This window comes from Pipra filicauda, unplaced genomic scaffold (genome assembly GCF_003945595.2).
Source record: "Pipra filicauda isolate LSUMZ 115617 unplaced genomic scaffold, ASM394559v2 scaffold364_size791107_pilon, whole genome shotgun sequence".
Lineage (NCBI taxonomy): Eukaryota > Metazoa > Chordata > Aves > Passeriformes > Pipridae > Pipra > Pipra filicauda.
In genome coordinates, this window is record NW_024104492.1 from 444,889 (window position 1) to 457,641 (window position 12,753).

At 48.9% G+C, this 12,753-nt stretch overlaps 1 protein-coding gene across 1 annotated transcript in view; it reads left to right on the forward strand.

Annotated features, from left to right (window-relative positions):
* ANTXR1 (ANTXR cell adhesion molecule 1) overlaps window positions 1-12,753 on the forward strand; it is a 101,940-nt gene that overhangs the window by 53,024 nt on the left and 36,163 nt on the right. Inside the window, exon 14 of the mRNA XM_027715532.2 lies at window positions 10,098-10,139. Within this exon, the coding sequence (XP_027571333.2) occupies window positions 10,098-10,139 (42 nt within the window). The remainder of the gene's footprint in view (window positions 1-10,097; window positions 10,140-12,753) is intronic.

The window sequence follows — 12,753 nt, forward strand, 5'->3', positions numbered from 1 at the left end:
TTAACTTTGTTTCCTGACCCACTATGGCTGGAAAGCACTTTGAAACACCCAAGTGACAGTTGCAGTGGAAGTACAACTGTGCTTCACTGAGATTATCTCCAGGCTCTTTCACAGAAGTTAAAAAGCACAATCACAAGGTTAATACCTTAAAAAGACAGAGGAAAATCAAGATAGAACAGAGGAGAAGGAAGAGGTCAAGGGAGGCAAAAAGGAAATCACAGGACTCGAGACATGCCCTGGTGTTTGTCTGCAAGGACCTGTCCTAGCACTGTCCATCCCTGCTGATCATTCCCTGGCACTCTGAGGATCAGGGCAAGGATCCTGATTATTGGGGAACACACAATACAGGGAAGCTCTGCTGCTGCTCTGGGTCTTGTTTGTGCTGCAAATATAGAACAAGAATTAGAGATGTAGAAATGTCAGCAGAATTGGACTCCTGTTTTGGTGAGTGGCTGCGTGGAATGATTCAGATGCTGCTTTTCAGGCTGCCCAAACTGGCTCAAGTTGCTGGGTCACCATCATGATTCTTGATTTCAAATGACATACCCAGAGCTGTAAATTTGTACCATGTTGTACCAAACCTGCAATCCAGTCCTGAGAGCTTTGGAGGCAAAGTGAAGGATGAGTCTTTGTGTTGAGATGAATTTACCCAGAACAAGGATGGAAATCTCGCAGGAAAAATCTTCGTTGTCTATTTCTGTTCCTGGCTGGAAATGCTGGGGATAAAACACTTCTTTTCACAGTAGTTTGGCATCTCTGTCCTAAGAAGAAAACCAGAATGGAAAAAATATTTATTTGGACTTTCAGAACAATAAAAAAAGATTGGTTCTAAATTTGGCCAAAGCATTAACAGCGTGGTAGGTTGCTCAGAGTTATTTGTCTAAACTAGATGGCACATTCCCAGAGGAACTGGGCCAATTCCTTTGTTGGCACATCTGCATGGAAGTCAGTGGAGATGTGCCCTGTACAGATGTTTGCACTGGAGCAGAACTGGGGGGATAGAGAGGAAAGGCTCTCAGTGACACTGCTGGGTTAAGGTTCTGTTACAGGAGAAAGGTGAAGCTAATGAGAAAAAGGCATAAATAAAAGCAGCAGTGCAGGGGACATGGAGCTGTGCACTGGCAGGGCAGTGTGGGTCTGCTGGGTGGAACGGTGTGAGGACAGTGGTTGTGAAGTGTAAAAATACAGCCCAGATAAGCAAGGTGGGCCAGCAGAGAGAGGCAGTCTCTGTCCACATGAAACTTTATAAACTTAATGTTTTCCAGATTTAAATCCTGTACTTAAAAAATTTGTTGCAGATAAAAGCTTTTCCTCACTCTCCTCCTTTACCTCCCACATTCCCTCTTAGCAGGGTCTGCGAGTGGGGACTATCTCACTGATGGTTTCCAAGTGTAAGTCATACACATCCCTGTAGCTGTTGGAAAGATTTTCCTCCAAGAGCCTGGATGAAATCTCTTCCACCTCTCCAGGGGGTAGCCCGGTGTGTTTGGCAGCAGATCAGCAGCTGAGATACCTCACTGTGTATTGCTCACCCAAAAACTCTGTGAAATTAAAGATAAGCCCGTGGAGGAGAGCCCAGCCTGTCTGGGGTGTGCAGAGAGGGAGCCCAGCAGAGCTCTGGCCTGGTTTGGAAGTGGCACAGGAAGGAATGCAGTTGTCAGGAGTGAATTAAGGGCAGAGGAACTGGCTTGCACAAGAGACCAGAGGCATCAGCACTAACCTCGAATAACCAAACCACAGAGCCGGAGCCATCGCCGTGGATCCCAGCCCGGGGACGTTTGGAGATAACTGGGGATGTGTCCAGGGGAAGAAGGAAAAAAACAACAAACTCTTCTCTTACCAAGTATAAATTTGTTTCTGAGTGACAAGCACATTTCTAAACCCTGAAATTCCTCTTGGCATGCTTTTTAATTAAATAGGAGTCATTATTATCCGGCAGTTCTTCAGGAAAGACACCAAGCCAGCTTTATCCCTGGAGTAAATGGACTGAAGTCAATAGACTCACTCTGGAGGTTTATCTGGAACCCAGTATCTCCTTGGCACTCACCCATAAAGGAATGCTGTTTCCAAATGTATCCAAGTTTATTGGTCTCAGAAGGATTCTGGGATGAAGTCTGGAATTTACCACTCGGTTTACAGTAGAGGCAATTGTTGCCTGGTGGCTCAGAACAAAAATAACTCTTTGCTGTGCCTGATACCAGCACAGGCAAAATTACCCTGGATACCTGTGGGGGATATTACCAAAGCATGGGAGGCAGGCACGAACCTTTCCGAAGGTTCTGGGAGGTTTGTTCAACAACAGAAAACAAAGAACTAATTCTGCTGCCCTGACATTCCCACCACTGGACTCCTTACAGGAATGGTGGCCAGTACACAGACATCTGGAATGGGGTGACCCCACTTCTCCTGAGCTGAGCAGTTCTGGGGAACAGCAGACACCACATCCCAGCCTCCCTGAGTTAGGGGTTGTCTTCCCATTCCTCCTCCTTCCTGAGCACAGCACAACCTGGAGGAGTCCAACACCCCCAGCAGTAACTGTGTGTGCAAGGGGCTGTTCAGGTGCCCGAGGGTGGAATTGTTCTGGGTAGGAGGCCAACATAAGCCTCAGGTTTAATGTTTGTGTAAACCAAGGAGATTTTAATGTAGATGTAAGCCAAAGAGATAAAGAGCCTCCAAAACTATCTCAGGGAGGATTTGCAGGCACATTGTTAGATTGGCTTGGAAATAGAGCTGGTTGAAGTGTTTGGATGTATAGTGAAGGTATAATTGATACAATACTGGAAGGCTGCTCTGTGCTGGGATGGTTTCCCTGTGCTGGGATGGTTTCCCTGTGCTGGGATGGTTTCCCTGTGCTGGGATGGGCTCCCTGTGCTGACGTGCAGCACCACACTGAGCACATGTCCCACATGGACATGGGTCCTGGCAGGATGAGGGAGCTGTTTGGGCCATGCTTTGCACCTTTGCAAAGGTTAGCCCTGGATCAGGTGGAGGGATGGTCACAGCCAGCCTGGCCCAGCCTTGGGCTGGAGCTCAGTGAGGGCACTCCAGGGGTGGGAGTGGAATTATCTCCCAGGGGCAGCTGAGACTGAGACTTTTCCCCACGTGCATCTTCCCACATGGCTGTGCATCACATCTCCTCATGGGTTTATGAAGTAAACATGTGTCTCTGCCTCCCTTCTGCAGCCATCCAGAGTGGCCTGAGTGGGAGGACACGAGGCTGGGCTGTGTTAGTTGCCCCTGCAGAAAATCTGCCCCATCTCCCTCCTTTTCCCACTGCAGCCATTTTAAATGCAGGGGTGTGGCTGGCAGATAAATGAGGTGTTGGTATTTTAGCATCTAACACGAGTTTTAACTTTAAAGCTGTTTTCTGGAAGGAAGCATGGAAGAACCCAGCAATCTGTTTGGCTCTCAGTCTGTACTGCAGCTGACCAGAAGTTTTGGAAACAAAGAGCTGGATGGAGAAAATACAGAAAATATAGATTAAAACCACATGAAAATCATGGCTAAACTGGAGGAAGAGGAGGGGAGGAAATGCATAGGCTCTACAGCAACCCTAAAGAGCCATAAAATGACACGGCCCTTGTTGGCTGGATGGAGATTCCCTGCGAGGGCCACGTGCTCCGTTCCCACCCGCTCCCATGTGCACACAGGGCACAGCTCTGCTGCAGGATGATGATGTGGGAGAAGGGAGCACAGGATCATGAATCATCTGCAACATTACTGAGACAAACCAAGCAAAAGAGAAAGCAGAAGTGTGAAGGCAGAGATTGTTTGTGAGCCCTGCAGGCCCTGCCTCTGGGCCGGCTCTGGGCTGTCCAGGTGACACCCACCTGAGCAGGGAGTGTCCCACATTCTACACCTGGAATCACTGGATTTACTGGAGATAACTGTTGTGTGGAACATTCAGGGTCTGGATCTACACACACTGCCAGGAATGAGCATCTCCATTTACTTCCCAAACCCTTTGAGGCAGCGCTGCTGTTGCAGGTTTAAGGCAGTGTAAAAAACACCCTGACTCTGCAGTGCTGGGCACAAAGGGCAGCAGGAGGATGAGGATGGTCTTATGGATCACACAGAGTACCCAGGGCAGTTCAGTGCTGCTCTCAGGCTCCTGTCAGTCAGATCAGAGTGGTTGGCATATGGATATAACGCTCAATAAGTGGTTGTGTTTAAACAGGCTGGCACTGATCCCCAAAAGAACCCAGCAAAGGCCCAGTGCCCGGGCTGATGCCACCAGTGGAACAGTGTGGGGGCCAGGCACTGAACTGAGGTGCCTTGATGTGTCCTTACCAAAAAGCTCAATCCATATTCTCCAAAGTGCCCCTCAGTTGTGGAGTGTCCAAACTGAAAGATGTTCATGGAGTTGCCGTTTTGGAAAGCGCCCTCTGAGGCTGGGAAGGCCTTCAGATGCTGTGCCGACTTCAGACTCCCAGACAATTCCCTTGCTGATGTGTTTCCTTGAGGCCAGATCCAGAGGCCAGTGATGTTAATCCTGCCCGGCTTCAGCAGCCCCTGTTCCAGACCACAGCAGGTCCTTCAACAGGGCAGAGCTCTACCCTGGGCCTGCATGGCAAGTAATTCACTCCATAAAAACCACTTCTGCCACTGTTTGCTTTCCCTGACCACCTCTCACCTCTTCCAAAGAAAGCTGGTTCAGCCCAGCTGAGGAGGAATAACTCCTTAGGACGTGGTCTTGCTAAACCAGAATATTCCCCAGGATCAGTGAGGGAGAGCAAGGGCTCCTGGGCAAGGCTGGAAGAGGCCATGGGGGGATTCTTCAGCCCAGAAAAGGAATTTCATTTATATAGTCTTCCAAAGAAAGTGGGTCAGACACTTGGAGCACACCCCAGTGGTTCTGACCTGGTTTATCTGTGAGTGGAATAGCCCAGGAAAAGGAACAACCTTTGCAGACATTGCATTTTTAACGTGCATTCCCTGGACAACTCCATGCCCGCCCCACGCAGCTGCAAACTGTACCAGGGTTAATAAATGGAGGCTTTTCCCCTCCACGATGTCTTGTCTTTCATCAGTGGATGATTTTGACATTTCATGTCCTGTACTGAACTTGGTTTGTGCACTTCACCTCCAAATCTTAAGCATGAAACAGCCTTTTCTTACAGTTTTAATGAGTTAAAATTGGGATTTCTGGATCTGCTCCCAGGCTGACAAGAGAGGTGAACTTAAAAGGATGAGAGTTAGCTTTCCAATGGACTTCTCTTACCTCTTGTATGTCTAGAAAGAAGGTTGCATTATATTGCAGATGAAGGAACTAGGACAGGCTCCTGCTTGTATTAGCTTGGAAGTGAAGACCAAATCTCCAAGGATTAGAATACTCAGAAGACACAGCAGACATGGCAGAAATAAAAAGGAAATGTTCCTCTACCCAACTCATACCTCAACTATGAAACTGTCACAGGACTGAGAGGTCAAAACTATAAATATGAAAGGAGAAAAAATAAAGATGAGTCAGATGGGTCAGAGTTAATGCTATTAAAAATCCCTGTTTATTAGGACAGCAAAAATACACATTCTGTGGTTTGCAGAAGAGTGAAGGTAAATAAGGACAAAATTATCTGCTCAGTTAAACTGTATACTCCCTTCCCAAATTTTAGTCCTAATTAGAGGCAAAGTCCTTTATTTCTTATTTTGTACTGTTTGCTTCATTTTAAATGATGATCTGTTCCATCCTAAAGCTTCACTGACAAGAAACATATTGCCCCTATTTATCATCTGAAACTCCAGGGACAGTAACTGCGTGTGTGATTGCTGGACAGTGTGAGCTGGTGGAGATTTCTGGGCTCCCAGGATGGAAAACATCCTAGACACATTCCTGGAATATGCAAACTTTGGATTCAACATGTGCTCTCTTATGCCTGAATGGCTACAGAAATTTCAGGGCAACAGAAAATTCGTCCTCTCCAATGCTTTTAACCTTCCAGGAGGTGGCTGATAGCATTCCTCTGCTTTGGCACTGGGTTATCCATCACAAACAGCTGCTTCTCCATGGATCTGAGGCATGGGGTGGCTCAGCTAACAGAGACCTGTGTCAGTCACATGAGTGTTGGGATCTGTGAGGAAAGGCAAAGAATTACTTCACTGTCCTGCATTTTCACAGCTCGGGGTGTAGAAGTGCTGCAACTGCTCTTGAAGTTCCTTCCTCTGCCATGAAAAGCCAAAGGCCAACCCCTCCAGCCCATAGGCCTTTACCACCTGGGAAGGAAAGACCACATTGCAAGGTTTTTCCAGCACGGGGATGATGGGGAACCCCTCAGGTGCTCCTCACCTGGTGAGGAAACACGGGGCTGGACAATCACGTTCTTCCAAAGCCAGGGGCAGGAGATGCAGTTGCACAGCAATCACAGAGATGGCTTGGGGTTATCAAAACAGCTGAAGAACACATGAACAAACACTCCAGCCTTGCCAAGCCAAACTCCCCAGAGCTGTGCTTGGCCAGGCCCTCTCCCAGCTGAACGCCTTCAGCAGGGCCCTGGGTATCAGCTGGAGGCCAGAGGGGCAGCCAGAGCAGAGCGAGGTGGCCTTGCAGGCTGTGTCCTCACGGGGGCCCTGCCATGGCCTTTCCTCTCTTGTCCTTGGGCTCTTGTTCCTGTTTGTGCCACAGGAGCAGGGGGTTGGGGCTCCTCTGGGACCTCGTTATTCCCCCCGGCTCTTGCTTTGCCCACTTGTATGGGATGGCACCAACATCCCCTTTGCTTCACTGTCTTCAGTGCCCCAGGATGAGGGTCTCAGTGTCCCAGGATGAGGGTCTCAGTGCCCCAGGATGAGGGTCTCAGTGTCCCAGGATGAGGGTCTCAGTGTCCCAGGATGAGGGTCTCAGTGTCCTGGGATAAGGGTCTCAGTGCCCCAGGATGAGGATCCCAGTATCCCAGGATAAGGGTCTCAGTATCCCGGGATAAGGGTCTCATGCACATTCAGCTGTAACTGTAAGAATCCAAAAGGGAGAAGGAGAAGATTTGTGCTGTTTGGAGAACAAAATCCTCTCCTGACCTGGGCAGGGAGACAGAAATGGTATTTTTTTGTGAGGCTTGACCTTCGAGAGGTTGTACAGGCTCAAAGGCCCAGAGGACTGAACTCTTTCCGTCTCCAGACATGTCCAAATGAACCAATCCACGTTGCCAACTTACGGGCTGTTCAGTTACTCTTAGAAGTGCAAAGCACTGAAAAATTGAAGGAATTTCTTTTTTTTTTCCCTCTTGGCCTGTGATAGAAAACACTTGATCTGTTTACAGAAGTCAGTTTGCGTGTACGTGTCCACATATGTTATGAGAAGGAATGCAAACGTATGGAAAACAGCCATCCCTCATTTCCAAGCCTGTAATCTCCAGAGTTTCCAGTGATACTGGCTGAGAAGTTGTGTTTGGATGCTTAGCTGAACCAAATGTGTTGGATGGATTATCCTGATGTTTCGTGCCAATGCAAATGAGAGAAACTCCACTGGAACCCACGATGTTCCACCAGAGCAGGGAATGCTCCAGCAGGTACATTTTGGATCAGATATCTGAAGTTTCTCAGCATCCACTGGGTTTGGATTCAGGGCTTTGGTTCAAAAGGAGGTCTCTTGACAAGTGAGTGCTGCGTGTGTTGGTGCATTGCACACTCTGGGTCAGTGTTTAGTGTATCAAGAGACATGTAAGAAATTATGTTGTCTCCATCTTACTCCAAGGAGCAGCACTCTGAGGAAACCATGCTGATACCCAAGATTTCCTTTCCACAGAGTAGTGCTGTGATGAAGACAAGTTTCCATCCAGTTTTCACAGAATCACAGGATCAGTTAGGTTGGAAAAGACTTCTGAGATCAAGTCCAACCCTTGAGCAAACACTACCTTGTCCCCCAGCCCAGAGCACAGAGTGCCACGTCCAGTATTTCTTTGAACATCTCCAGGGATGGGGACTCCAACGCCTCCCTGGGCAGCCCCTTCCAATGCCTGAACACCCTTTTTCTGAAGAAATTCTTCCTGATGTCCAACCTAAACCTCCCCTGGTGCAGCTTAAGACTGTGTCCTCTCGTCCTGTTGTTGATTGCCTGGGAGAAGAGGCCGACCCCCACCAGGCTATAACCTCCCTCAGGGTGGTTGTAAAGTGTGAGAAGGTCCCCCCTGAGCCTCCTTTGCTCCAGGCTGAGCCCCCCCAGCTCCCTCAGCTGCTCCTGGTGCTCCAGATCCTTTGCCAGCTCTGTTCCCTTCCCTGGATCACGCTCCAGCCCCTCAATGTCTTTCCTGAGTTGTGGGGCTCACTGAGGGGCACACTGCAGCCACTTTCCATCCACTTTTCATCATTTTTCATCATTTTCATCACTTTTCATCATTTTCATCACTTTCATCGTTTCTGTCCTGCCCGAGAACAGGAATTTCAGGCTGGGCAGAGAGATGGATGCTGTACAGACACTCCCCAGCTCTGCTGGTCAGTCCCAGCTCTCGGAGCCATCCCCTCTCTACCTCCCTACTGGGGCCTGTGGGGGCACAGCCACGTCTGACCCCAGTCCTGCTGTGCTCCCAACACACTCCTCACGTGTCATTCCAGGCTTCCACATGTGCTCTGTGCTTCTGTGCACACAAAGCTGATTCCTAAAGCACGAAGGCTCTTTAGCAAGAGTTTCCCCGGGGTGTTGTAGGCCACCAAAAATAAAAGCTCTGTGGCCCAGGAGGAGGCAGAGGCAGAGCTCTACACCCACCACTGCTCTGGGCTGGGACACAAACTGCTCCAGCCCCATCTCTCCTGCCAGAGGCACATGCTCTTCATTAAGGGCCACATTGCATGACTTGGGCTTTGCAGAGGAAAATAAAACCAGTGAGCTCATCTGAGCAGGAAAAACACAAGTGAGAGGCATTGCTGTAAATATTTATATCTTCAGGACCTTTAATGTGACTGTCATTTTCCCTTTCTGCATTTAAACAGCCCGGCTGTTGTCGTTGGGGGCTGTGTCTCTTTCTGAGGGGTGATTTTGGAGCCCAGACATGTCCCCCCTGTGCCTGGGCAGCCTCTGCCCCAACAGCCCATCCTGGAGCTGGGGACACTCTGGTACCTCCGGAGCACAGCCCCTGACGCATCTGCCTCGTGGGCTGGTGTGTGCAGGAGGAGCTGCCCCGTCCACATGGACATAAAACGCAGGAACAGATCCCCCCGGGGCACTGCCGTGCCTGGCGGGGCTGGGCGGGCAGGGGCTGTGCTCTGGGGTCCCGTGGGAGGGAGAGGGGCCTGACGTGCCTGTGTGCGACTGTTCCCGCTGGAAGGGCCTCTGTTGCTCTTGGATGGAGGGCTCTGGGAACAGCCAACTGCCTGCAGAGCCCTGGATGCAAACTTTCTGCATGAAATAATAACCTCACGCCCACATCAACTGAAACGGTTTCTATGGAGAATATCCTGGACCAGTCCACAACCTCATCCTGCTTCTCTATTAGAAACCCTTGGAGAGCCTCAAATATATATATATTTATATTTTTTAAAGCTTACGACAGTGATTTTATTAACCTGATAATGTGAAAAGCATGAATGTGAAGAGCATGAGGTGGCACAGCCTTCTGGAATGAAGAAGAAATAATGGCCTGGGAGACAGGCTGGGGGTTTTCACTGCTTTGCAGTGTCTCCAGGGCATTTTACTTCATCTTGGTTTCACTTTCCAGCCTTTGTTCAGACTGTAAATTATTTGAGGCAGGATTTGTACACATGTGCAGAGTCCAGTAGGAGATGCTGATTTTAGTGTGGTTGTTCAGGTGAAACATCAACTGTTGTGTGTTGCTTAGAGCCACCACTGACTGTGGCAACTCCTGGGATTAGGAGGCTGGAGGATCAAGGATGTAAGGCTCTGAATTTGCTGTTACCTCACTGAAGGAGCAAGGTGATTCTGGAGCTATAACCAGGAATGTCTCCATGGCAGGGCTTTGGGACACCTCCTGCCTCCCCTCCTACTCTCAGTGACAGTGACTCCAGGAGCACCCCCAGCCACCCTGTGATCACACACTTCACAGATGCTCCCAGCAGCATATCCTGTGGTTTTCTCTTTTGCATTTCTTGGTGACATTTGAATTGTGCTAAAGAACAAAGTATAAATTCACTATTCTGTTTCTTTTTGATCTTTGTAGATCATCAAAGAGCCTCCCCCACCTCCAGCAGAAGACAGTGAGGTGAGTAACTCTGCCACCTGATCTGCTCAGTGTTTGGGACAAGGTTTGTTCAGGGTCCCCCCAAAAGGTAGATCTGTGTGTGCAGGACCTCCCCTGAGCAGGCAGTGGAGGAGGACAGGGGCAGACAACACCTCACTGGAACAGCACCAGAGTCGGGCTGTGACTCACAGAAGGGACAACCCTTAAGCCTGTGTTTAACTTTGAAGTTAATGGAACCTAAACATGTGTTTAACTGCCTTCCTGGAATGGCACAGTAATGATTTTGGTGGTTTAGGATATATAACCACTCCTGGCAGCTGATCCCTTGGGCCACCGTTGCTGTGAGTGAAGGCAGCTCGTGGTCCTTGCAATGTGTCTGAAGACAGTGGAGCAGATTCTGAGCAGATGTAAAACCCCACTAAAATCATCTTGATGGCAGAAGAGCTGCACCAGCCAGGGAAGTTTTAATGGAGAATAATCAACAAATGGTAAATCAATATTAAAAATTCCATCTTAATTCTGCCTACGATTTCCAGACGAATCCAGGCACAAATGGTTAAAGCTGTGTCACCATTACTTAATCAGCAGACTGTGCCCAGAAATATGCCCAGTTTTCCATCTGCTCTTTCTCTGTCCTCCTGCTTCCAGCACGCAATGAGTCTCTGCTTTGCTCCTGCTGTTCTCCACATGGGATTTCACTGCAGTCCCTGGGCTCTGTGCAGGGAGCACTGGTGGCCATGGGAGTTTTTCCATTGACTTCACTGGGGTTTGGATCAGTTCCTCTTAGCTATGCAAGCAAAACTGGCCTTAGATCTGTGCTCAGAGTGATTTGGTTGGTTGGTTTGCCTCGTTCTCTGCATCTGGAGACAAATCCATTGCCTGCTTCAGCTTGTGAGTGGAAAAGCTTCCGAAATGGTGCTCTCTGCTCTCCATGCAGTCTGGCCCAGGGAGTGTGGTCTGAGCCAAGGCACACAAATACCCTGAAAGCTCAGTCCTCTCCAGGCCTGTGGGGCTGGAATACTTTTCCCTGCACTGGGCACAGAGGAATCATTCAGGGCAGCACTGGAACCTCCACCTTGGTGGCACTTGCCCCCTTCAAAACAGGCCTGAAGTAAAATTTTAAATCAGATCATTTGTGAAGCCAAGGGGGATTTGCATTTGGCCCCAGTGCTCCCCATGCCTCCCTCTACAGGCATCTGGCCTGTTCTCCTGAGCAGACATTTGTTTGGGCTGTATGAAAATCCACCAGCTTTGTCAGCTTCTGTCCTCTGAATGAACAGGGAAATATTAACCTAAAATTGCACATGGCTTTTTTCTGCATCACACATGCCTCCAAGCCAAGGGATTCAGTTGCTGAAATTAATTAAAATACATCATTCTGGAATGCTGGCTCCCTGGCCAAGGAGTGGAAGGGGAAGTTACATCCCTGTGCTCAGAGGGAAGTCGTGCGTCACCTCAAGGAAGCCTTTTGTCAAAGCAGCAAGTGCTGCAAATGAGAGCAGTTGCTGCAGAATAAACTCATTGCAGCAGAGAGCTTTAAATTCAACTTTTCCAGGCTTTGGTTGTGCCCAGAGAGAGCACTGCCCAGTACCAGAAACACGGCATTAACTAGGACCTGTATTTACCTGCTGCCTCTTTAATGCAAGAGGGGATCTGTACATTCTTTTGGCTGTTCTGCTCTCTGGGATGGCAGGTTTTGGTTACCACAACCCTGGAATATTTGGGTTGGAAGGGACCCTAAAGATAATCTCATTCCAACCTGCCATGGGCAGGGACACCTTCCACTAGCCCAGGTTGCTCCAAGCCTGTCCAACCTGGCCTTGGACACTTCCAGGGCTGGGCCATCCATCCATCCAATGTGCCAACATTGGAGGGGCTGCTCTGATGGTGGAATTTCAGCTGTACTTCCCACCAGAGCACATCCCCTAACTCGGTGCTCAGTTATCCTCAAGCCCATCGAACACATTTAGCAGCCAAAGGATTCTTCCAAAGGAAGATGTAGTTCATCCCATTTTAGAAACTCTTTAGCATCAGAGCAGTGCTCAGAAATCAGTAAGGCTTGAAGCTGGGACTTGTACTGTGTGTTTTTGCCAGACAGAAGAGCTTCCCACTAGTGGAAAAATAGCTGAAGCTCTGAAAAGATGCATTATGTTGGTCCTCTTGGAGACACTGGTCCACAGAATGGGACTGGCAGACATGTGATGCTTTCACAGAAGGTTGGAGGCTCCAGATTTTCTACTTTGCTCAAAACAAATGGAAGATGGAGTTGGTTTTCTACAATCCAGTTTTCCTCAGGTGATGCAGATGTCCTCTCTCCCTGCAGGGAACCAGCAACTGCTCCTCTCCAGCATGACAGAGGGGTAATCCCTCCAGCAGCAGGGTTACAGGTCCATTGCTTTTCTTCTCCCAAAAGTCTTGGCCAAACAAAAAGACAAGAAGAATTCTTGCATCAGCAGATTTGTTAGCTGAGGCCCACAGGAGGCAAGGAGAATGCATTATCCTGTGACAATGAGGGGAAAGTCGTGCTGCTGTCAGACCAGCCAAGGTTTTACTGAACTCCCTTTTAAAGGCCTTTGGAGACATATTGGAGACACGCTTGCTATTGGTGAAGGAAATCATTATTGGCTACAAACTT